This window comes from Lycium barbarum, chromosome 4 (assembly GCF_019175385.1).
Source record: "Lycium barbarum isolate Lr01 chromosome 4, ASM1917538v2, whole genome shotgun sequence".
Lineage (NCBI taxonomy): Eukaryota > Viridiplantae > Streptophyta > Magnoliopsida > Solanales > Solanaceae > Lycium > Lycium barbarum.
The window spans coordinates 129,943,787-129,970,891 of record NC_083340.1 but is presented as its reverse complement, the minus strand read 5'-3'; the positions used below and the strand labels follow the sequence as shown (position 1 = coordinate 129,970,891).

The following is a 27,105-nucleotide window of genomic DNA, read 5'->3' as shown; positions in this document are numbered from 1 at the left end:
GTGGTCATAGCCCTAGATCTATCTCTTCTACGATAAAAATTCGCTCTTTCTTGGTTGAAGTTCATTATTTGTTTAATTTTATTTTTAGTAAGTTAATAATTATATCTTGAGTTTTTACTTCTTGTGTAGATAATTAGTATCGTTTAATTTAGTAAATATTTAATCATAAGTCCCTGTGGGTACGATAGCTGGACTTTAAATCTTATATTACTTGTACGACCACGTATACTTGCGTGTCCGTTTGAGAGCAACAAGTTTTTGGCGCCGTTGTCGGGGACTTAGAAATTAATTGTTTATCTAGATTAGACTTTTCTTTTTGTCTATTCAAGTTTTTTTTTTAGATTTTTTTTTTTTGTTTAATATTCTGGTATTCTTCTTGACATGGAATCTTGGAACGAAAATTTATCGAATGTTGGGTCTTCATGTTTAAATGATTTTTGTGCACTTTGTGGAGGACCCCACTTATGAGAAAATTGTTCTAAAATTTGGATGATACGGGATGTGTTATGTGACCCTTCTAAATCTTATGATTGGAACATTTGTAAATGGTGTGGTGGTCAGTGGAATGAGTGTCCTAACTGTTATTCTAGTCTCTCAAGTGATTTTCACAAAGTGGATATTGTGAGTAATACTTGGCTATTGGTTCGAGCTCAACGATTAGAGGTATGGGGGGATTATCTTGATGAAATTACAGGTGACGTGGCATACTTCATGGAAGAAAGAACAAAGCTCGGACAAGAGATAGAACAATTTGGCTCAGATATTCATGACCCAAGCTCAATTGAATAAAAAGGTTGAGGCGTCTGATGCCCAACTACCAATTGTCCTGGATAGTGGTCAGGATTTGGACCAGAAAGAGGAATTCCAACCATTCAATAAAAATATTGTTGATGATGCGAATGTTGAGGAGGTGTACAAAAGTGAGGATGTCAAAAATAATGCAGTTTTGGTGTTGGGGCATGTTGGTCCTCATTCTAAATATATTCTACATTGTGTTTGGTTGGTGACATGACAATCGAGCCCTCCACGCCGATGAAGAAGTGTATAGATGAGGAACAAGAGCCTTACATCTTGAAATTTGCCACACCGAAAAGACAAAACGATATTCCTCACTTAAGGGCTAAGAAGTGCAAGATGCTACACCTATTGCTTGGTTACTTTACTTTCATGCCACTTCCCCTGATTTATAACCGAAAGCTTGAAGCAAAATTAGGGGTACAATTCATAAGTTCGAGGTGGAGGAAAAAGTTGGTTCACGTCGTGCCGCGACGTCAAATCAAGCACTTGTTAGGAGGAACCCAGCTTGTATTTTATTTTTATTTTTATTTATTTTATTTTTATAGTGTCACGCTTTGTTTTATTTCTATTTTGCAGATTAGGGGAAGTCTGAGTGCCCGAAGTTGAAAGCTGAGGAGCATGTTTGGGCTTAAGTGTGGGGTGAGGATTATGCTGCTAGCTAGGCCCTAGAGGGTCTCAGGGAGTATTTCTCACCCTTATTTTAATTTTCTCTACTATACATGCATCAAAGACAATGCATATTTTTAAGTGTGGGGTGGGTACTTCCGATTTTTTAGGTCAAGGATGATTATACCATAGGAGTTTTTTTTTAATTATTTCTTAGCCTTATATTTAAAAAAAAAAACAGAAAATCATGAAAATTCAAAAAGACTTTATTTTCTTCTTTTATTTTTCTTTTATAGTTTTTTTTTTCATAACGACATAAATCATTCACCCCTTGGGTTTTCTTATGGCCTCGGTTCTTTCCCGAAGGGGGACCTTTGAACAGGGTAAGTTTTTTTTTTTTAAGGATTAATTTTTTTCTAGGAGTAGTAAAGGAGAGAAGAAAGACCCTTTTGACTTGTTTGATACTAGCATATTTTGGGCCTGAACTTGAGTAGTACTTTCCTGTGAGTACTTGAGTAATGAAAAAAATAATACTTTCTGAGACCTACACTCATGGTTGTGACTCTGTGTATAACTTATTCTTATTTTATAGTTCGTCATGATCATATCTGTCCTAGAGTAGAATTGATCCATCTTGATTGAGACTTGTGCCATGTGTGCTGAGGATTTCTTGTATATATTCCATGTTTTTCATCTTAGTCTAGAACTTGCCTTGCATGTTATTGAAATGAAATAAAAAGTGTTGCTCTGTTTAGAAGATGATTACAGGCTTTCTTTGATATGTCTTGTAAATTTTTAGCCTTTTCAGAAATTGTACCACTAGTTAGCCCTTTGAGCCTATAGCCTTTTGTTGTGAGCCGTATTTTTGTCTTGATCCTTTTATTTGAATCCCTAGTTTCTGCACCCTGCTTCCATGAGCACTGTAGCTTAGACTGTGTTATAATTGTGAAATCTGAAGAAAAGGGATGGTCGAGTGCAAAATGGTGACCAATGATAAGCTGCAAAGTGATGAAAAGGCCCTCATAGAAAGAATGTGCTATGAAAGAAAGAAGGGGAAGAAAAAAAAAAGGAATGAAAAATTGCTTGAGAAAAATAAAAAAAATTGAATCGTTCTTGATATGATGAGAATTACTAATGAAAATAATTGATGAAGAGAGGGCTGAAAAGTAATGTGAATAGATGAAAATAATGGGTGATGAAGTCTAAAAGTGCAAGTGCTTAGGGAAGTGTAAGTCACTATTATATAGTTTTCCTACCCATCCCCTAGCCAACATTACAACCAGTTAAAGTCCTATTTGATTCTATTCGAGCACACTTGATTAGTGGAGATGTACATAATGGGCAAGCCTATGGTTCTTTGTGCATACATGTGAAGTTCTTTGTGAGTGTGAGAGTTGTGCTTTGATGCTAAGTCCTTAAATTGCATTTGATTCTTTGATTTGAGTGTGTGGACTATTTATTCTTGTGACGGAACTTGTTTCATGATAGATAGGTGATGTTATTAGATTTCTTTGACAAAGTAGGTGAGCGAGCTTAAATTTGATGAGTTAAGTCCATCTCTGAGATTAGGAGGTTAGGAGTTTGTTGTTTGTTTGTTGACTTGTAAATCTTGCATGATGATCAGGAAGTAGATATTTGATGGTTTGAGTTGATAAAGGGCCTAATTCTTGGTATCAACCAAAGTGCCGGTGTTCCTAGGCTTGATTTATTGAGAGTGATTTTAGTGCTTATTCGAGGACGAGCAAGAGTTTAAGTGTGGGTGGTGATATTCGGCCAGAAATGCATATATTTAGTCATTATTGCCTCATATTTTAGTACATTTATTTGTCTTTTGAGTATTATTATATATATTTGTGTTTAGTATTATATTTTATTGTGTAAGAATAAAAAAGTGCAAAATTAAAGAAATTCGGAGCGAAGAAAGTACGAAAGAAAAAGATAGAAGAAAATTGAATTGAGACAAAGAGGGGACCACTTGGAGACATCATTATTGCGTGATGATTGATTGACAAAGAAAATATGGAATTGACCAAAGCTGAACGTATTAGGACAGAATATGCAAAAGAAGGAAAAGAAGAGGAAAACTTACCTGGCAGCGTGTGGACGCGTAGAAGGGATTTTTGCAATTCTAATTCTTCCTATTTTATTTTGGACAAGGTTATTTTATTTGGATCTTTTCCGACACCTATAAATATTTTATAAGCCCCAATTTTTATATAATTTTGGATAACTTGAAACCCTTAGTTCAGAACTTTGGACATAGAGAGAGCTTGAAGTTGCCGTGGAGGCTGTAGTTATAAGGTTTTACCTTCTCTTCTCTGTAATACTTATTTTGACATATTTATTTGGATGATTTGTTGTTTTTTCTCCATGTCTATGTGGAGATGAACTCTTTAGTTCTAGGGTTTTGACACAAACATGAAAGTTGACGTTTGATTATCGTTTCTATCTATTAAATTTCCATATTTTTGGGTTGCTTATTTATTCTTGTGCTGAATTGTTTAATTACTTGATCACTAATTAGACACTATCTGTGGCGTGTGAATTGAACTAGGGATAGGAAATTTGCATCCGTAATAAGAATAAATAGAGCTTGTTCGATTAATCGTTTCGCTAATGAGGATATGAATATACCCTTTAGCCTTGCTTAGTTGAATACGGAGAAGTAAATGTGTTCTTGTTACCTCTGGCGACTATAGGAATATAGACATTATAGTAGCATCTACAAGCTTGTGAGCAACTCGGAAAATACTCATAAAGTTAACATCAACCCGTCAACTAGTAACCCATAGGTAGCACGTTTTGAAGACTCAACTGGATTGTTAGTGGTCATAGCCCTAGATCTATCTCTTCTCCGATAAAAATCCGCTCTTTCTTGGTTGAAGTTCATTATTTGTTTAATTTTATTTTTAGTTAGTTAATAATTATATCTTGAGATTTTACTTCTGGCGTAGATAATTAGTATCGTTTAATTTAGTAAATAGCTAATCATAAGTCCCTGTGGGTACGATATTTGGACTTTAAATCTTATATTACTTGTACGACCACGTATACTTGTGTGTGCGTTTGGGAGCAACAATATTCATCACAAATTCCATAACCAGTATTTCGTAAAATGGCATTTTATCTCTTTTTCAAGTTTTATGGTTTAACATAGACTTTAAACTAGGAAGTTTATGAGCTAAAAATTGATCATGAAAAATTGAAACCAAGTGGACATAATTTTTGCGCTAGCTCGTTTAATTTCTTTTTGTTTTCCTTGATCTTATTTTCTTCCAATTAAGATTATTTTTTCAAGATTTCAAGTCTAGACGAGTCATTAAACATTAAAAGACTGATGGCTAAAGTCGCAATATACTCCTAATAATTTTCAGTTAGCTAAGAGAACTGAAAATTATTGCAACTAATCACATTCTTGTTCATATGTGTGGGTCTTTTTTTGTACATATGTATGGTTAATTTGACAATTTCTAATGAAAGAAAACAACGATGGGGAATTCTCTTTCCTTCACTATAACTGATATTGTCCAATACTCATTATGTTTTGTAAAATATAGTGTAAATTGAATGCCAAATAAAGAATATTTTTTGGAAAGCATCTAAAGCCAAAAGAAAATTGGAGTTAAAATGTACGTAGTTTTGTTGATATAATTAACATTAGTAAGTATGTACTGAAAAAAGCTTAAGATGTTGAGTGCAGGTTGTTACGTAGTCGAAAACGGTAAGTACACTTGACAAAATTACTCTATGGGAACCTCTTGTCTACACTCATCTCAAAGTATTTGTTTGTTTATGTTACTGACCCATTGTACCCAAATAACAAAGAGATAAATTTTGATCCTGCTAAAGCTCTTTACTTAATAAGTCTTTGTTGGATATTCCTTTGCAAAGAATGGATCCAAGTTTTATAACATGCAAATAAGACATGCTTTATGTCACAAGATGTTGTTTTTCATGGGCATGTTTTTCATTTGCTCAAATCTTTTGATAATTCCTCTAACATTTTTCCCTTTCCTTTTAAAGCTATGTTTGTACTTCCTCTTCTTTGCTTTCTACCTCGAAGTCTGATCCTTCTACTTCTGCTGATGTTAAGTTTCATTGTTTTTTTTTAGCGTTACACTTATTCTCAGGGAGCAACTGTCCGTGAGGGATAGGATGCAGCGAGAAAGAAGTCCGAGAATTTGGAGGCTAATAGAACTTGAGACATCTTGAGTTACCTAAAGGTAAAAAGTCTATTGGATGAAAATGGATATAAAAATTCAAGTGTAAAGTTGATGGGAGTATAAAAGGCTACAAAGTCAGTTGTCCACGGTAATACCTAAATTGAGGGTATAGACTTTCATGAAACATTTTTCCATTTTTTTCAAGTTGTCCACAGTCAAATCTTTAGTAGTTGTTGCAGTTAAGAAAATGGGCCTCTTTTTCAACTTGATATTAATAATGCATCTGGTGACCTTGAAGAAGTGTACATGAAATTTCTACACAGTCAGAGGTGGCTTAATGAAATTGGTGGCTTAAAGTCAAACCTTAATAAAATGTTTGAAGTATATTCAATAGAATTAGCTTCTGCATACGTCACATGTGCATCCCGTGCATCCCGTGCGTCACCCGTGCATCCCGTGCGCCACACGTGCATCCCGTGCGTCACCCGTGCATCCCGTGCGCCACACGTGCATCCCATGTCAATTAGTAAAAGCGTTTTAAAAATTACATATATATTGTTGAAATATGTGTGAAAGGTATAAAAAAAAAAAAAAAAAATAGTGCAAGCTTAAAATTGTGAAGAATGGTCATTGTTTAAATCTATGAAGATAGAAAAGTTATAAATAAGAGTAGGTTGGCTTGTATATTAATTAGTCCTAACTTATGAAATGAATGGAGAAAAATAATTAGGTATGTGTGGGAGATCAACTCTTGAGAGAGAAAAAATAAGATTGATAAAAGGATAACTAAATACTACTTAGAAGATTAAAATTAAAAATTATATAACAATAATAACTTTTGAGGCCTAAAAATTTGCTAGGCCTAAAGCAAGTACTTCACTTACTTGGGAGTTGAGTCGACCCTAACTTTAACCATAAAAATATGTTCTTATTTTGTTAAGTATTACGTTGCATTACTGGTATCATCAATCAAATTATTGTTTATTTTGCTCTTTTAAGGGGTGAATGGCCGAGGGTTCATCACACAAGACATCACTTTTCGAAATACGACTGGAGCTAAGAAACAACAGGTAGTATCTTTAATGTCAGCTACTTATTTTTTCACCTTATGTAGTTTCAATTCGATGTACACGCACTTTGGCAAGAAATTCTATAGGGAGTGTAAAATTTTGGGCATCATTGACTTTATTTGTGACGATGCAGCTGTAGTGTTCCAAAATTGCTTAATTGAAGCACGTATGCCACTACCTGGCCAATGCATTACCATCACAGCGCAACAGAGAAATATGGAGAATAAGTAACTAGACTCGATTTTCAAAATTGCACATTAAAATTAGCAATTCCAAACGCGGGTAGTATAACTATGTATTTAGGTCGGTCATGGGGTAACTTCTCGAGTACTATGTTATGCATAATTACAGAGACCCGATCATAAATCCAAGAGGATGGATAGAACTCGAGGGAATACCATTAGTTTGCCCATTCTATATGGAATACAAAAATAGAGGACCTGGTGCAAAGACAAAGGGACTTGTGAAGTGGGCATTAGTCACTAGTGATCCCAAGATCGCATCAAATTTCAAAGTTAGGAATATTGTAAACAGTGACAAATGAATACCCTCCATAGTTCCACATTACTTCGATCTCCTATAAACAGAAGTAGTATTGTAATTAGTTATATCATAATATATAGTACATATTATTAATATGATTGCTACTTTTTCTCTCCCAACAAAATATACAGTAAAATTTTAAAGACTCATTGTCTACTTTTCTATTACGTTACTGAATTTCATCACCAGAAGAAAAACAGTTCTGAACGTATCATAAATGAAATATATTAGCAAATTAAACTACAAGTACAGTTGTCTTAAGCAAGAAATTCTCCAAATATGTATGAGAAGTTATTGTCCATATCGTAAATATTGGTACAAATCAGAGGACCCTGATTAAACACTAGTGAAATAGCCGCGCTTCGCGCGGTCTTTATATATTTAGTTGATATCGAAAAGCTAAAAGTTTATAACAAAATTTACAAAACAGATATAAAATATAAAATATACATAAGCAAAATATATAAATCAAATGATCAAATATATAAGATAAAATACATATAAAAGGAAATAAAAGTGTCTCGTAGTTCTAGAGGAACAATCTTATCATAGGAAAGAGAAGCTAAGCTTCATATTATAGGGGGGAAAAAATATGTAACATGGGTCTTCTAGCTTGCCTTACTATTTATATTTTGTCCACAAATAATTTATTATTAAAATTAATAACCACTATTTAGTTAATATATCTAGAGGTAATTTTTATTCATAATAATGGATACATTTGGTCTCAAAAGAAATAGAGAATTTTAGTCCAACAAAAAAAGACAATTTTAAAATAAAAAGTAGCAATTCGAGGAAGATCTAAATCAAAAAATAAGAATCACTTTTCATTGTTAAATAAAAACACAAAAAAATTATACCTTCATAGAAATCCCATATACAATAAGGAAAAATTGAAAGTCCATAAATTGATATAACAACATAATGAAAATTATGTTCGGGAAAATAAGAAACAATTTTAAAATTGAAAGTTTAGAAAATAATATAACGAATGAAAATAATGTTCAAGGAAATAAGAAATAATAGAATTTATCATCATATTTTTATATTACGTAAGTTTAGAATTACATTAATATAAAAAGATGTAGATTAAGTGATCACTATAATAATCTGCATTTGTATTTTTTTTTCTTTAGTAAAATCATTCAGTACCCGATATTCGTTCACGGGGCTAATTTGTATTTCTGTGAATGTATCGCGGAAGACCCTTCAACGAAGGAGATGGAATTTATATATCCCGCACCCACCCGATTCCTTAATCGTAATAATCTAATCGATTGCCAAATAAGAAAGGAGTATACCGCTCCAAATTCTCCAACTTTGCACAAAAAAAAAAAAAAAAAAAAGTAAGTAAAAAACTTTCTAGTCTCTACATTTTCCCACAAAGCTATGAGCCACACCTTTTACAATAAAAAATTCTTAGCCCGTTGAAAGCATACAATAATTACATGTGGCATAGCATTCATAAGGCTACAAGAAATGTAGTATGTCAACAATTCAAGTTTTACTTAAACACAAGATATATCCGTATATATGCTCATGATTACTGAATTCCTTGAGCCAAAAGAATCAATTAATAATTTATTTATTTTAAAAGTTACAAACGTACAAATCAGAATGACTGTCCTTTCACATTCAATTTCCCTTGAAGTTGAATTAGAATTAGTCAAATATATCGTCCTAAAAGAAATATTGTCCCGTTGAAAAGCACCATCAATATAGAATGTATTCTCCGCGTACATCTCTGCCTTTCTATCCTCCGTCGTAGAATCAATACTATCTATACAATTGAGAGGGAAATAACACTGTAGAGATCAATGATTTAACACAGTCAGCCCATTTTTTTATTTTTTTTTTGAGACACCAAATTTAACAATGATCTTTATTTTCTTGAGAATCCACAAAGAGATTGGAAAGAGCGGCAAAGTTATTTTTCTTGCTTGCATAGATTGTTATAGGGAACTGACTTACACAATAGAAGGACAGATTAAAATTGAAAAGGACAAAGAAGATAAATCATAACTAACAAATTCATTAATTACAAAGATGAAGTTATTAGTGAGGAGAAAATTTTGATACCTAGATCCATGGATTTATGTGGGATTTCTCGTTTGAAAGAAGCCAATGAACGCATCCTTCAGAAATTTATATATACTATCTAAATCTAATGAATAGTAATTATGGACACTCTTTGATTTATTGAGGGAAAAAAAAAAAGGAAAACAAAAAGCATGCGTTTCCTAGTATTCTGAAACAGTGGATGCATAATGCAACATTTATTTTGCGACTTTATTACTGAGACGTGGGCGTTAGTTCCACGTTTAATTAGTGAGGCTTTTTTAAGCCATTTAATTAATAGATTATGCATGAAAAAATTCAAAAAAAGGAGAAAAAAGATAAATCTAAATTCTGGCCATAGAGAGATGCCACATATGATTGTCTATGTCTAGCTTTATATTATATATAGATTGTAGAATATTTGAGACACACTACAAGAAAGAAGGCATTTGGCAACAATTTTTTTTTCGGTTGCCATGTATAGGTTATTGTCGCAAAAAGTACTTTTAGCAACAACATTTTTTTTATTGTTGCATAAATTTTTCCCAACGGCTGTTATTGCAACGACGTGCAACAACTTTTTTTTAGTTGCCAAAAATACTTTTTGCAACAATAATCAATATTGTATGGCAACAAAATTAAATTTGTGGCAACAAAAAAAAGTTCATTTTAAAAAAATTCACCATATATGACAACCATAAAACTAAGTTGTTGTCAAATATTGACTTTTGCCAACTATATTATTTTGTTGCCAAAAAAGCTATTGCAATTTCTATACTTTCTTGCAGCAGTGACACTAACCTCCTATTGAATAAGGTAAGAACCAACTAATTAAACAAATACGTTAGAACTACTTTTGTATGCTTTCTGGAAACGAATTATGTGAATACGTAGGGCCGGACGTAGTGGGGTGCAAGGGGCTCTAGACTCAAAGTTCAATGATCAATATTCATATATATCGAGCTGAAAAGAGAAAAGATTGGAGTTATAGTGCATTTTTTCTAAATGATATTGTTGACTTATTTGTCAATCTCTTCTCCTTCTTCTACATCCCTATTAGTTTGCAAACAATAGAAATCTCTCTATTGTTTGAGACAGGCATCTAAGCAATAGTATGTAAAATTGTCTCAAGCTCTACAAACAAGAGGATACATTCATTCTTTAAATGATTACTAAGACATTCACTAGAGGTTCTGAAATTTCTTGGTCATCTTCGCATTCTATGTAGATGACAAAATATTGACTGCTGACTTAGATGAAATTTCTGTTTTGAAAGCTTTCCTCTGTGACCAGTTTAATACTTTCTTGGCATTGAGGTTCTTTACACCCCTTCTGATGTTTTGCTTCATCGTAAATTTTTTTATTCATAACTTGTTAAAGGAATATCACTGTGAGGACTACAGTAGTGTGGTGTATCCTCTTGAACTCAATGTAAAGTTGAAAGCCAATGAGGGAGATCCTTTGCCCAAACCTGAGGAATATATGTTCTTGGTAGAAGTTGAAGTTTTTGATTCATACTATGCTTGATCTCTCTTTTGTTGTCCAACGTCTTAGCCGGTTCATGTAGCAACATTGTGTTCCTCATATGAAGGTTGCTTTATACTTGTTGAGGTATTTGAGGGGAACTTCTGACGTTGAGATCTTCCCCATAAAGGTAGAGGTAAGGTCTGCGTACATCTTACCCTCCACAGACCCCACTTGTGGAACCACACTGAGTATGTTGTTGTTCTGACCTTGAGATCTTCTTCAATAATTATCCTGGTTTTATGAGTGTACCCTATGATAATGACAGAGGGGCTTGCCCGGACAACAGAAAAGTAATCGTAGGTTTTTGCATTGATGGAAGTCTAAGAAGCAGCTTGTGGCGTGTCTTTTTTCAGCTGAAGCTGAGTACAGATCGATAAGCAAGATCGTGGCTAAGGTTACCTGGTTGATTAGTTTGCTTTCTAAATTTTTTCATTCGGTTGGACTTCATATTGCCAAGAGATCAGTTTTTCATGAGACCAAGCACATTGGGATTGCCACTTTGTCCAAAACAAGCTTGAAGATGTGTTGAACAGTCTATTTCTCACTTCAAGCATCACTTAAGTTGTTGATGTGTTCACTAAAAGCTTGGCTGGTGCTGCTCATCACTTCCGTATTCGCAAGTTGGGGACTTCCCACAAATGAATTTGGCTTAAAGTTAGCCCATATATTCATTTTTTTTAATCTGTAACAGCTTGTATCAGCGTCATTTTATTTAGAGTTTGAATAGTTTTTTCCTCTCAATAATATCTCTATTTTCTCTCTAGCCGACGGTTAAACCCTAGTTTTATTTCTTCATTTTCCTTTAGATTTTTGTTTGTTAACAAATTCTGAACAAGTGAAGCATTGTGCTACTATTAGCTAAGATGTGCTGATGGTAGTTACTCCAGCTTGCATGATTTGAACTCCAGTTAGTTCATGAGGTAAATTCCAGTTTGTGAAATTCCTCCAAGCTAATTCCAGCTACTGAGCTATGGACCTGCTATTTCATTAACAAATGAGCTACAGGTGAGTTACAAAAATGACCTTGGAGGTGGGTGGTCTTGAACTTTTAGCCTCGCTTGCCCCATGAGCAAACTTCAAGTTTAAAACGTTTTAACTTTTAAACTTCAAGGCTTGCCCATGGGACAAAAGTTCAAGACCACCCATTTTCAAGGTCATTAGGTGCGATTTCCTGGTTCCAATGACCAGATACACAAGCATAAGATGCTCAGCTGCAGAAAAGCAGAGATATTACAATGATCAGCAGTTTCTTTAAGTAGACTATTACCACTTTTCAACTACCATCACATTAAAACTCCATAGTCCAAAATTTGTTTTATATGATACAAGCTGTTCTGCAAAAACTTGAATCAGAATCAAATAAAAGCCCCTCTGAGAATGTTGTGAGCAATTACACAAAATTGTCAACAAAACTTAGTAACTCTTTCCTAATTGCCCTTGCAAGCAGCTTTTTACTTCTGATGAAGTTCCATTTCCTTTCTAAAAGTAAAAGATGGCACATATGTTCAATTCCACATGAGAAACAGGAAAGCTTAGGCTATATGAATCAAATACAAAAGACTGGTAGTTTTGCAGTGAAAAAGCACGAAAGAAATGATATTTTCCTCTTTTCACTAGAAGAACCAGTCTTGGGTGGATCCATGTCATGAATCTTGAAACTGAATAATAATGTCTGGCGAGCACATAGTTCTGGCAGACCATAATAGTGAGAGACAGGGTCTAATTATAATTCTTCCTTTGAGCATTTCACATCCACAACTATCATTTACCATGTTAGTCAGCTCTCTCTCTCTCTCTCTCTCTCTGCTCCACCCCAATCAATAATTTGATGCATGTAAAAGAGCAATGAGATAATTTTAGTGATCATCTCTAATTAGGAAGTGTTTTCAGCATTAATAGATGCGGGTCTTCTCAAACTCCTGTTTTTTTTCTTTGGTTTACGCTTTTTCTGTTTCTCCTTGAGTCTTGCAAAGTCCTTGATGCTCTTTTCCCATACTTTTCTGTGCTTTAGGTAAAGCATCATAGCAGCTCGGGCATCTTCTATCTGCAAAATATGCAGATGGACACAAGTTGGAATTCATTCAGATATGGACCTGGGAAAACAAACTGACACACTGCTGTAAAATTGAAAATTTTGGGACTCATTCTGTAAAACCTAATTCAAACACTAGGTAATTCTTGGAGGTCCATAACAGCAAAGCACATACAGTAAGGGGTCGGTTGGTTGCTGGTCAGAGTTATATAGGTATAGTAATACAGGGATTAGTTATTCATGTATTAGTTATTCCATCTTCTCCCCGGCATAAATTAATACACAAATTGTCTCACAACTTATACATGTTTTATTTATGTGGAATTGCAAAATGATAACCAAACACCATATTTGTGTGCTGATTATATACAAAGCAACTAAAAAACTACCAAACATGGTATTAGCTATGCTAGTTTTAATACATGAACAACTCTCGTCCTAACCAGCAACCAAACGACCCCTAAGGATTCGACTGGTTAGAATGAGAAACTACAAAAAACAAAAGTAAAAGAGCATGATAAAGTCATTAAAAAGCATAGAACTTACAGGACAGTGCTCTCCATTTTGAATCTCCACTCCAAGGACTTCGGTGGCAAGGTTCCGAAGTGCGCGACTGCGTCCTTCCCTACTTATCAACCCAATGTCAGCACCATATTGCAGTCAAAATACAGGCTAGTAGCTGAAAGTTGCAAGTAATCAAGAATTTCTTATTGGTGGGAGGTGCGGGAAGGGGTGAAAATTACCTTAGAAAATGTTGATATTCAGAAGTGTCACGAATATCCTGCTTTTGATGGCCTAATAACAAGGCCTGTACAGGAAACATTTTCCATTTAGTTATAGAAAATACTCCAGATGCAAAGTCTGAGGAGGTGCACAGTTACCTTAAAATCATTTCGCAGAGCATGGCCGACAAGAATCTTTCCCTTTATTAGTTCTGCCACCTCCTTCTGAACGACACGGAAATCTTTCGCTGAAGATAACATCAGAAGAGCACACTACTTAGGCAAACCAAACAAAGTATTTTTTATATTACTTTGAGCATACAACTTGCAGAAAGTGGGGTTCACAGAAATCCAATTACTCCGTCCATAAATGCTTGTCCAGATCAAAGTCAGACTAACACTAGTTCATTCTTCAAAAAAGTGTTTGATTTTCAACGAAGATCGAATGAAGTCAAAGGTAATGAATTTGCCCAAAAAATTATCCAAAAATTAATGAACTTAAAAAAAAAAAAAAAAAAATGATTAAGAATGTCACGTGGACAAAGAATATCTACGTGGCAGCGAGGACATCACACCTCCTTGGGCTAAAGTCGCTTAGGGGGTGAAAGCTATTAAACTACCAAGTTCAGTGGGGGTAATCAGGACAAAAAATAGGTCAAGTGTGCATCAAATAAACGATGCCAAGCTCGGGGCTCGCGGGGTATTGCTATGGATAATGATTGAGCAATTTTTGCTTGAGTTACATCATACATCGTTCTTGCATCACAAGATTGTTGGTGGAACTAACAAAAGCTTAGATTAACAAAATTGAGAATTTATCACAATCAATACACATCATATAATGGTTGATTTCCATCATTGAAGAAGATTTTGGTGCAAACCACTAGCTTAGCTGGACTGAATTCTCTGTTGCAATAGTGTCTAGCAGAACTGTAATTGTTGTCTTCGTGGGCCCTATGGAAAGAGAAATAGTGAAGCTTTTGAGGGGAAAGAAATGACCTTGTGTTTATATCTAAGGAATAACATGTGAGTTTTAGTTAGCTTTTGGTGCACCCATTTTTGTTATTTTACTCATGCCCGATTAGGATCAAACAAGGGTGAGAAAACCCAAATCAATAGTTACTTCCCTCAATTTCACTTTGTATGATTAGCTCCTTTGAGTGTTTCAAGACAAGTTTGAAAAATAGTTTTAGAAAAAGACATCAAATTTGAACTCAAAATGTAAAAATGTTCTAAAACGACGACGACAACAACAACGTACCAAGTGTAGTCATAAGTGGGGTCTTGGGAGGGTAAGATGTACGCAAACCTTACCTCTACCTCTGTGGGTGAGAGGCTGAAAAATGTTCTAAAACAGTTTGACAAATTTTAATTGTTAAAAGTAGTACAACAAGTAGTCTAATGGTATGGAGTAAAAACATGGTTTGGATATTGAAAATAATACAAAGTTTAAATAGTTTAATATATTCAAATTTCAAGAGAGTACAAGGTATGACCATTGGTTAAACTAGAGAATTACCTCAAAGAAGATTAGCTTTTGGTGCACCTATAAAATTCTTCTTTGTAAAGAAGATTAGGTATCAGTAAAGAAACCTAAATTTTATACCTGAGAGTAGAATCCTAATCACGGGAACCAAACGGCCCCTAAGTGTATTATGAACGGGATATAACTTCAATGTTTCCATGATCCTACTGAAGAACCATTAACCCTTCTATTCAAATTTTTGTGATTCAAAATCATTTTCCGGCGACTCCAACAGTACCTCGGGTATTATGGACAACAAGGTGATTGTATGAGGGAAGAACTCATAAAAGACTATGTTACCCGAAAAAAGAAATCATAAAAAGACTAACTGCTAGCTACATTAGTATTAACATCCTGTTGTTAAGAATAAGGAGATATTACAGGTGTCGGGAGGAGAAGGGAGCTGCCTGGCATTTGCAGCTCTGAAAGTAGTTCAAGTAACATGATCTTCAAATTCTAAAATATGCTGATGATCTATGAGCATTTTGATGGGAATATCTCATGTCTAAACTTTTAAAAGAGCCTAAATTACTTTTACTGACTGCACATGTTACACATTCATTTCGCAGTCCGGATGGAAAAAACTTTAAGCATCAAAATAAGAAGAATAGGAATGAGAAAATTCCACAGTGCTTCTAGAACAGCTGCAACTTAACATGCTAAAGTGACACCACACTGCTTCTCAGAAGGCTTTAACTTAACATACTTTTTTGTTTAAACTGAAACTTAACATACTAAAGTATAATAAAAGAAATGTTTTTCAATTTTCTACTTCTTTAACAAAGATCGGTTTTTCTGTAGTCATTATTCTTTCAAGAAACCAGACTAAAAGCTTCTCCTTCTGTTCATATCTTCTCAAATGTAAGGGGTGAAGTGAAACCAACCTTTCTTTAAGTGCTGAGGTCTAATACCACTGATTTTGGTGCGGAAGTCAACAACGCGTTCAACTGGACGAACATATTCGTCATATATCACATTTCCCCATTTGTTGACCTGCCATAAACTGGTTTGCATTTAACTGCCCATGTATAGTAGAATGAACAAGCTTACAACAAGATTATATAGGTTCAAAAACCGAGATGAACTAGTGGGAATGTAACGCGGATAATCAACACATGTCAATTATGTTTTATAGCGAAATAACAAGAAGCTTCAACATGGCAAAATAAAAAATTATTGTACTAAAATTTCACATACACCCATAAGAACACAGAACAATGCTATGTGTGGCCTACGCTAAGACAACGAAAGACCAGCTAGAAGAGAAGTTATTAGTAGGATATAAACAACTTAGTTATGAAAATGGTAGTGCAGTATTAGCTTATACTCCCTCGTCCCTCCATCCCAATTTATGTGACACTTCTTTCCTTTATAGTCATTCCACAAAAAATGACCGTCTTTAAATATTTAGCAACAATTTAACTTTAAAATGCTCCTTTTACCCTTAATGAGATGATTAATAGCTACAAAAATATCTCTGTCTTATTCTAGACCACAAGTTTCCAAAGTCTTTCTTTCTTTCTTAAACTTCGTGCCCAATCAAACACCGTGCCATAAATTGGGACGAAGGAAGTAACTAATAACCAAAAAAAATATTTTTAGCATCAAGTTAAACTGGGGAAGCAACTGAAAACAATTGCCAGGTAAACCATTTGACAAATGTAGTGAACAAGTAACATATTTTTTTCTTCACCAGTATTTAAGTAGATTAGAAGGTAAAACCGAATACCAGTGTGACTCGCCCAAGCGCACTTTTGTTAGAGCTTACACCAACCATTTCACAATCCATCGCTATCTCATCTGTAACACTGTCATACAGCTAACTATTAAATTGCAGAACAGTAAATATTTTACTCAACTATCAATCAAAACAAAATTTTACTCAATGACACTTGAACTCAACGAAGCTTAAATAAGAATAGAGAAGTGTGATTTCGATTGTATTGTAGTGCTGTGATCAGTTATAATATAAAAAAAAAATCTGATTTTCTGCAAATGTTAAAACAACATAGAAATTTAGGTTTAATCAACATTTCACAACTTCTCGCTAACAAAACTTTAGTTATTTGAGGAACTCATAAAAAGTACTACAAATCATAACATTTTATTTTATCATTACAAACAATTAGGAGTTGTTTGGTTAGCAATTTAGAATCCCGCATAACTAATACATGTATAAGTTATGAGGGAATCTATGTAATACTTTATGTAAGATAGGAGATGGAATAACTAAACCTTACACAACTAAATCCTTCATACCTAATCTTTGCATAACTAATATAAGTTATGAGGGAATCTATGTATTACTTTATGTAAGATAGGAGATGGAATAACTAAACCTTACACAACTAAATCCTTCATACCTAATCTTTGCATAACTAATCCTTACATTATTAATACCTGCATAACTCTAACCAGAAACCAAACAACACCTTAGATAAAAATCCTAGTTAAACAAGTTTCAACAATCTTTTATAAAGGGTATCTAAGCAAATAATGAACTTGTATCGCTGCCACCCCACCCTACCACAAGGAAGAAGGCGTTTTAGACTCACCTTGAATCTGATGAAGTTGGAATAAGAGGATTAGGCCGAGCATCACCAGAGTCATCATCGGACCTGCTTTTCCGCTTTCCTAAGATAGCAACCCCCACACCAAACAAAAACCAAAAAACAGGGAGGAAAAAAAAAAGTGAGCAGAAAACGTAGATAACTTCAAATACTCAGAACCCAAAACATAAAAGGGATCTTAACACAAATAGCTAATTCATTATTTACTTTTCCTAGCTAGTATACGTAGTTTGTACACTAATTATACACATTTATATACACACACATACATACATACATATGGATTATACATTTATTATCCATCTGCTGGCTATTTTTATTTTAAGCAATTAAGTGGCAGTTACTTGGGTTAATTCTTCGGGGAGCCTAACATAAAATATTACGCCATGTAGCCATATTTTCAGTTTATACAATATCATACCTGGGGGGAAGCATTATACATAATGTATCAAACTTGTATATACAGAAATATGGGCTAAATCGGGTAACAAACTCAAAAAATGGGCTAAAGCGTGTAAATATTTTCTCCCAGTAGACATAAAGTGTAATTTTCCCAAAAAAAAAAAAAGAACAGGATTATACCTAATATGGAATTAGGGTTTTCTGTTTGTGAAGGGTTTTGGAAGGCATTACTCTTGAGTAGCTGCAGAGAAAGATAAAAATGAGTGCATAATTAAAAATAGCTATCAGAAATATAATAAAGTTGGTTAGATAAAGAGAGTGAATAATATACTTGTTGGAGCTGAGCCCAATTAGGGTTTAACTGAGACTGTTTTTTAGGGTTTTTCTTCAATTGACCCGCCATTTTTGTTCCTCCTTCTGTGAAGACACAGGTTTAGTTAAGCATGTTGTAATAAACACAGCAGCCTCTTCACGTTTGGCTTGGTTGGAAATAAAATTTAAGATGCATCAGGCTAGAAATTAGAGAATCAAAGGGTATATGATTAATTAGCCTAACTATAAGAAAATTGACCCAAAAAAATGTGAAGCCACTTTTGACATTTGTTATCATACTAGGCATATACACATGTTTATTCACTTTAATTAGTCTGTCTTTAAAGTTTTTATTTTGTAAATAATTTTTAAAAATTTATCATAGTCATAATAATAAAAGTTGTTCATCAATGTGGAAAAAAAAATTAGTAAGAAGGTGAGGGAAAATTAATATTTTGATTTTAGGTTTTTTCTTTTAAATTGTTTAATATCTTATATGTATACCGACAAGTTTATATTCATTTCAATGAATTAACTGTTCAGATCCAAACATAAGAACCATTATTGTATATATTGGTTTTTTCAAAAGCAAAACTAATAAAATATTTTTATTAAATTAATTAAAAAATATGAGGAAATAAATGTGTCGGATAATTAAAATTGAAATGCATATGTCTATGGTATAAATATTAAGTATTATGACATATTAGAAATGCGATATGTTATAACGTAAATCACCAAATTTTAATTCCGAAATGAAAATATAAAGTAATACATTTTATAAATGTAAAGAAACAATAATCAGATAATGCAAAGGAGAATAAGATAAGTAAAGTATTGACAAAGAAGGAAAACGAGTTTTTCTTCTTTCTTAATACTTTAAACGGGAAAAGAGGATGAACATTAGCAATACAAATTTGTACCAAAAGTTATATAAATTGCACATTTTAACCAACTATTTTTTTATCCACTTAGACATTTGTCATAGTCTCTCTCCAATAGACTATTTTCAAGAATATTTATTAGAATGGATTAATTTTATTTTGGTTTTATAAATGAACAAGTAATTTGGACACACACATATTATATTTTTCAAGAACGCGAAAAGTCAAGAGTGAACAAGTAAAAGTGCACGGAGGAAAATAAATGTGTCGGAGAATTAAATTTGAAGTGCATATGTCTATGGAATAAATATTAAGTACTATGACATATTAGAAATGTCCATGTGGGAGTAAAAAATAGTTGGGTAAAGTGTACAAGTTATATGGCCTATGGTACAAGCATTCATTGCATGTACAATTTGTTAAGCTTTTGATACAAGTTTGGGCAGCTGTGTTCGTACCCCCAAAGCCACTTATATATATTAGAAATATGGGAAGACAATAAATATTCAGCAAAAACGTGAAAAGTCAAAAGTGAAAAAGTAAAAGTGCACGGACGAAATAAATGTGTCGGAGAATTAAAATAGAAGTCACACGTGTATACATGAGAATAGAATAAATATTCAATACTATGGCATATATCCACGTGGGATTTATTAATTCTTAAAGAATGTGAAAAGTAAAAAGTGAACATATTAAAGTTCACAGACAAAATAAATTTGTGTAGGAGAATTAAAATTTGAAGTGCATGCGTCTATATATGAGAAGGGAATAAATATTAAGTACTATGACATATGCCTACGTGGGATATAAAAATAATTGGATAAAGTGTACAAGTTATATAGCTCATGGTATAAGCATTCATTGCGTGTACAATTTGTGAAGCTCATAGGAAGAAAATAAATATTCAGCAAAAACGTGAAAGTCAAAAGTGAGCAAGTAAAAGTGCACGGAGGAAATAAATATGTGTCGGAGAATTAAAATAGAAGTGCACACGTGTATATATGAGAAGAGAATAAATATTCAGTACTATGGCATATATCCACGTGAGATTTATTAATTCTTAAAGAATGTGAAAAGTAAAAAATGAACATATTAAAGTGCACGGACGCAATAAATTTGTGTAGGAGAATTAAAATTGAACTGCATATGTCTATATACGCGAGAAGAGAATAAATATTCAGCTAGAATACAAAAAGTCAAAAGTAAACAAGTAAAAGTGCATGGAGGAAATAAATGTATCGGAGAATTAAATTTGAAGTGCATACGTCTATACATGAGAAGGAACAAATATTAAGTATTATGATATATGTCTATATGGGATATAAAAATAGTTGGATAAAGTGTACAAGTTGTATAGCTCATAGTACAAGAATTCATTGCGTGTACAATTTGTGAAGCTCATGAAAAGAAAAGAAATATTCAGCAAAAACGTGAAAAGTCAAAAGTGAACAAGTAAAAATGCACGGAGGAAATAAATATGTGTCGGAGAATTAAAATGAAAGTGCACACGTGTATACATGAGAAAAGAATAAATATTTAGTACTATGACATATATCCACGTGAGATTTGTTAATTCTTAAAGAATGTAAAAAGTCAAAAGTGAACATATTAAAGTGCACGGACGAAATAAATTTGTGTAGGAGAATTAAAATTGAACTGCATATGTCTATAAATGAGAAGAGATTAAATATTCAGCTAGAATACAAAAAGTCAAAAGTGAACAAATAAAAGTGCACGGAGAAAATTAATGTGTTGGAGAATTAAATTTGAAGTGTATACTTCTATACATGAGAAGGGAATAAATATTAAGTACTATGACATATGTCTACGTAGGATATAAAAATAGTTGGATAAAGTGTACAAGTTATATAACTCATGGTACAAGCATTCGGACGAAATAAATTTGTGTAGGAGAATTAAAATTGAACTGTATATATCTATACATGATAAGAGAATAAATATTCAGCTAGAATACAAAAAGTCAAAAGTGAACAAGTAAAAGTGCACGGAGAAAATAAATGTGTCGGAGAATTAAATTTGAAGTGCATAGTCTATACATGAGAAGAGAATAAATATTCAGCTAGAATACAAAAAGTCAAAAGTGAACAAGTAAAAGTGCACGGAGAAAATAAATGTGTCGGAGAATTAAATTTGAAGTGCATAGTCTATACATGAGAAGGGAATAAATATTAAGTACTATGACATATGTCTACGTGGGATATAAAAATGGTTGGATAAAATGTACAAGTTATATAGCTCATGGTATAAGCATTCATTGCGTGTACAATTTGTGAAGCTCATTGTACAAGTGGAGGCAGCTGTGCTCGTACCCCCACCGCACTTATATATAATGAAATGAACTGCATATGTCTATACATGAGAAGAAAATAAATATTCAGCTAAAATACAAAAAGTCAAAAGTGACAAGTAAAAGTGCATGGAGAAAATAAATGTGTCGGAGAATTAAATTTGAAGTGCATACGTCTATACATGAGAAAGGAATAAATATTAAGTACTATGACATATGTCTACGTGGGATATAAAAATAATTGGATAAAGTGTACAAGTTATATAGCTCATGGTACAAGCATTCAGACGAAATAAATTTGTGTGGGCGAATTAAAATTGAACTGCATATGTCTATACATGAGAAGAGAATAAATATTAAGCTAGAATACAAAAAGTCAAAAGTGAACAAGTAAAAGTGCACGGAGGAAATAAATGTGTTGGAGAATTAAATTTGAAGTGCATAAGTCTATACATGAGAAGAGAATAAATATTAAGTACTATGACATATGTCTACGTGGGGTATAGAAATAGTTAGATAAAATGTACAAGTTATATAGCTCATGATATAAGCATTCATTGCGTGTACAATTACTGAAGCTCATTGTACAAGTGGGGGCAGCTGTGTTCGTACCCCCACCGCACTTATATATAATGAAATGAACTGCATATGTCTATACATGAGAAGAGAATAAATATTCAGCTAGAATACAAAAAGTCAAAAGTGAACAAGTAAAAGTGCACGGAGGAAATAAATGTGTCAGAGAATTAAATTTGAAGTGCATACGTCTATACATGAGAAGGGAATAAATATTAAGTACTATGACATATGTCTACGTGAGATATAAAAATAGTTGGATAAAGTGTACAAGTTATATAGCTCACGGTACAAGCATTCATTGCGTGCACAATTTGTGAAGCTCATTGTACAAGTGGGGGCAGCTGTGTTCGTACCCCCACCGCACTTATATATAATGAAAATATTAGTAACTAGTGTGGTAATTATACATACATACATTCCCTCATAACTTATACATGTCTGAGAGATTTGTTTGTTTGTTAGAATATAATTACAGCAGATACCCCACAATAATGTTTGATTAGACAAATATAATTATGCAGTTAAATTTAAAAAATTAGATTAACATACAAATAAGTTTTAAGAGCTGCTAAATGACCACACTTATTTGCCCCACATGTGGCCACATATGTGAAAAGACTACCATAACCTTCTTTTGACTTTGCAATGTTTTCCTCTAAAACACATTAATAAATACTTTATTTCTATTCCCAAAACATTTGACCAACTAAAATTGATCCATATTTTCATATAAATGAAGATGAATAGTCTCTACATACTTTTTGTATTTGATGTATATAGCAAACTATACAGTTTATTTAATTTAAAAAATTATACACTTTACTTATTAAAAGAAAATTACGGTCTACTCAGGAAAAAAATACCGCCTTACAACATATTTACTAATCTATATTGAGTATAATTAGTGTCAATGTAGATAAACACAACATGTGGGTTTTTTCAATTTGATATAATCAAATATTCTATTTAATTAACGTTTATTTAAATTACATGTGAAATTATAAGTAATACTTTGCTTAATATGAATTACTTATACTAGTTAGTTTTGTTACACACTTATATATCAACCATATTAAATCTTTAACATTATAATTTTAATAACATAAAAAAGTGTTATAAAATATCAAATAAAAGTCACAAGAGATACAAGACCCTTTTTGTATATAAATCATATTAATTTTATTCGTAAATACAGTGTACGATTTGATTTATGATAGGGAACAAGTTATTAAGATAGTAAAGGAATATTACAATGTAAGACATGGATCTTGCCAGGCAATTGCCTTTTTCCACAAGATATTGCTCTTCTCCCCTTCGATCAATCCAACGTTTTTTTCCCCACGATAGCGATATTCCTTTGCTACTTCTTAGTTATTTTGAAATTTATATGATACTTTTGACACATTAATTAGATATAATTTCATTATTTTTTAAAGTTGGAATTTACAGCTAGTACTTATTTTATAAGAATTGGACTTAGATACCAACCATATTAACATCTTCATTAGCGGAAAAAAAAAAAAAAGATGCCAACCATATTAGATTTTAAATTTTTAGTTTAATTTAATAAAATAAAATTATGTAAAACTAATATGAATAATAATGTAAGCGATAAGAATTTTTTGTCTAAAACTTTCTGCAACAAAAACTAGCGACAAATTTCATTTTTAATCGCAAATTCTTCATTATTTTAATATATTTTTTTTCTATTTATTTTCCGATGTAAACAAAAATCCATCATTATTCCATTATTATGTTGCTACGAATGTCATTAAATTTATTATTATTAATTTATCAAAACTAAATACACCAACACCACTGCAATATTTATCAATATATGAGAACTTATTTAAAATTGAATTCTTAGATATATGAAATTACTTTTGATTACTTATTAAAAATAGTTAAGGATACATAATATGTCCACAAACTTTAAATCTTCAATGTGAATATTTTCTTTGAAATTGAGTGCTTAATAGAAATTATCTGAAAATAATAAAATACCAAAAATATCTTTACAATCAACAATAAATAATTGATTTTACATACAAAAATGTTATATTATGTTACATACAAAAGTTATAAGTTGCAATAAAATAAAGGCTTAATGCATATGTGGCCCCCTAAACTTGTCTCCTTTTTCCATTTTGACACCTCAACTAAGTGTTGTTCCTATTGAACTCCTGAACTCGTCCTCAAGTGTGTCAATCAAACCCTCTAAATCTGATTTTTATTAGAAGCAAAAATTAAATTGTGGTAATGAAGGTGAAATAATATTTTAGACGTGTGGTAAGCCATTCTTTAGGTCATGGATGTGTCGATTTCTGCCGGTTTTGCTCCTCCACTGCCAGCTTAATTAAGAGATTACTCTTTTTTTCCCTCTCAATTGCTGCTAATTTTAGCTAAAAGATGACATAATTAAATTAGAATATATATTAGCATGTTGCTACATTGAAGATATAATACTATGTAAGTCAGATTGTGTTTTATAGACACACTTGAGGACGAGTTCAAGAGTTCAATAGGAACAACACTTAGTTAAAGTGCTAAAATAGAAAAAAGGGACAAGTTCGGGGGCTGCGTATGGATTATGAGCTTCATAAGTCTTGAGGTTACAAGTACATATACAAATGATGTATTGTTAAAGATTACCTTTTTCATTTATTTCTTTTACTAGATGGCCAGCACGGGCATTTCCCTAAGATCGTTGTACTAATGAGATCTAACATTAGGAAAGATAATTTCACGGTGGTTCTGTTGTATAGTTGTGTAGTAGGATTATCCAAATAAAGGTAACATCATTGAACTAAATATTAAGATAATACCATCCGTACATACATTCATTTGTGAAACAAAGTTATACAATAACATTCCTGAGCTTGCTAGAAAGACAAAAACAGTGAGATTGTCCATGAACATATGTAGGATTTCCAACTTATGTATGATATATGCTATAATTAAGTGAAATCCAGATTTCAGCAACTGCAGTTGATAAGATAGTATTTCAGCTGGGTATCACTGAAAAAGAAATGTCCGTATTGAAATTAGAATGTTATTATGCGTAGTGAGTAACCAAAAGTTGGGAAAGCTTGCAAAGTACCTAACTTTGACAATCACCTTCCACATGTTTGAGACCTTTTGATTTGTTTTAGAGACTTTCATTACCTGAAAAGAAAAGTTAAATGGTTCAGTCTAGAAAGGAAAAGACTTGAGCATTTGAAGATATTACCCACTGTAACAATGAAAGATAACGACAAAGATATGTAAAATCTGCAAGGAACTCTGTATACATAATTGGAAGAAAATGTTGTGTGTTGTATTACCAAATTCAGAATCCCGAAAATCAACTATACTAAGTGGTCTAAATTGAGTCCTTTAATAGCAAAGAATAAATGACCAAAAATCTCACAATATTTGAGGACCCTTTAATTCAATTCATATCCTTAGAGAACTGTATCTGCTGTAAATTAAGATAATGTTCTAGAGTTGAAACTTCTGCTTTTATAGTCAATTGTTGTTCCATTTCTCCCTTCTTCAGATAGAAGAGAAACCCATTGGTCGTTATGCTTGATATCAACGAATGCACATGAAAAATTATAGCAATATTTGTGCAAAATAAATGAGTATTTTAAACCATACATGTTCGCATAATATGCTTGAATTTGAAGATCTCTATCAACCAGTACACTGTGCTTCAGATCCACTGCAGTAGCTGCACACCAGTTGTCCAAAAAAAGGTTAAAATTAACACATATCAATTTGGAGAAGAATAAGAGGGCAAAAGATGCAGAAACTATTAGCAGGTGTGCCTGCCTGCGAACTTATGTACAACAGATTCAGAAATACAATTTGATGGCCCGAGCCCGTGCAGCGCACGGGCGAATGTTGTTATATAAAAGTGGTTCGACTTTCGAAAGGTACTTCCTTATTTGTTTAATAGGAGTTTAACCAACAAAAAGGAACCAGTACTATCAAGTTAAATATGCTTCACATAAAGATAATATGCTTCATATTGTGCGGAACAAAGTTATACTATTACATTGCCAAGTTTGTTAGAAAGAGAAAAGCTGTGAAATTTTTGATGTTCTTTGTGTAAGGGGCCACAATCTAGATTCAAGCAGCTGTAGTTGGCTGTAGAAATTGCATCTGGGTATTAACTGGAAAAGAGAAGAGAAAGCATACAAAGTTAGATAAGAATTGCTATAGGTTACAAGCAATAGAATCAAATTGTAATGCAATGTTTTAAGGTTTACCATCAATCAGAATTCTGAGCCTCGTGAATAGGACCCTTTTGTTCAGACCAGCAACATGAGGCGAGCTTAGGAGACATTCTGGTAAAGTCCTGGACAATCACAAAAGGCTTATAAGTTTTATTTAAGAAGAATCATGTTGCTACATAACACTCTATCCTCCATTAGCGGTACTTTAGAAGTCATCATTATAATCTTCTTATTAAGGGGAATCTAACGTCATTGACAAATACAAGAAACTCTATATTGCGCTATTGGAACTTGATACCTATAAAGAGACTCGATTGTCAATATATAATGCATGAGGGACCTCAAGGACGATAAGAGTAGAGAAACCTTTTACACGAACGGACAATCTATGACACCTCATAATATTGCTTGAATGATCTTATTCTCTAGGAAAATTGGGAATATCAATTATGATATGGCTAGTCTTAAGTAAAGTACTATATGCCAATGATGATAATTCTGGAAGCCTAACAACATAATTCATCTTAGATATGGAGGATTTCGTCCAAGACCCTTTTTCCTTAAAAGGACATTAGACCCTTTTTTCTGCATAGTACCAAAGAAGGAGCAGAGACCTCATACTGAATGCTATAAGCCCAAACATCGTTCCCCCTCCTTCCTCAAACTTACTTAACAATCTATTCATTATTGGACATAATAAATATTATTTAAATCATCTCTAGAGGTTTAAATGCCCCTTAAATTTAATCTGAAAAAGCAGAGTTGTTATTAGTCAATAAATATGAT

General features: G+C 32.8%; 1 protein-coding gene across 1 annotated transcript; it reads right to left on the bottom strand.

The window, feature by feature from the left end:
* Positions 1–12,011: 12,011 nt before the first annotated feature.
* LOC132636457 (RNA exonuclease 4) lies at positions 12,012–18,583 on the bottom strand. The gene is made up of 9 exons (XM_060353327.1): positions 18,348–18,583; positions 18,197–18,257; positions 17,600–17,678; positions 16,774–16,852; positions 15,929–16,037; positions 13,679–13,767; positions 13,541–13,605; positions 13,344–13,422; positions 12,012–12,809 (listed from the first exon to the last, which is right to left on the bottom strand). Exons 1-9 carry the CDS (start codon positions 18,417–18,419, stop codon positions 12,639–12,641), a joined length of 804 nt encoding a protein of 267 aa, XP_060209310.1. The 5' UTR covers positions 18,420–18,583; the 3' UTR covers positions 12,012–12,638.
* Positions 18,584–27,105: the final 8,522 nt, after the last annotated feature.

Coding starts and splice junctions, on each gene's coding strand:
- LOC132636457 (XM_060353327.1), bottom strand. CDS start 18,419: ATGGCGGGTCAATTGAAGAAAAACCCTAAAAAACAGTCTCAGTTAAAC. Junction 18,258..18,347: donor ATTGGGCTCAGCTCCAACAA/GTATATTATTCA, acceptor CTTTCTCTGCAG/CTACTCAAGAGTAATGCCTT. Junction 16,853..17,599: donor CCAACTTCATCAGATTCAAG/GTGAGTCTAAAA, acceptor GCTGTATGACAG/TGTTACAGATGAGATAGCGA.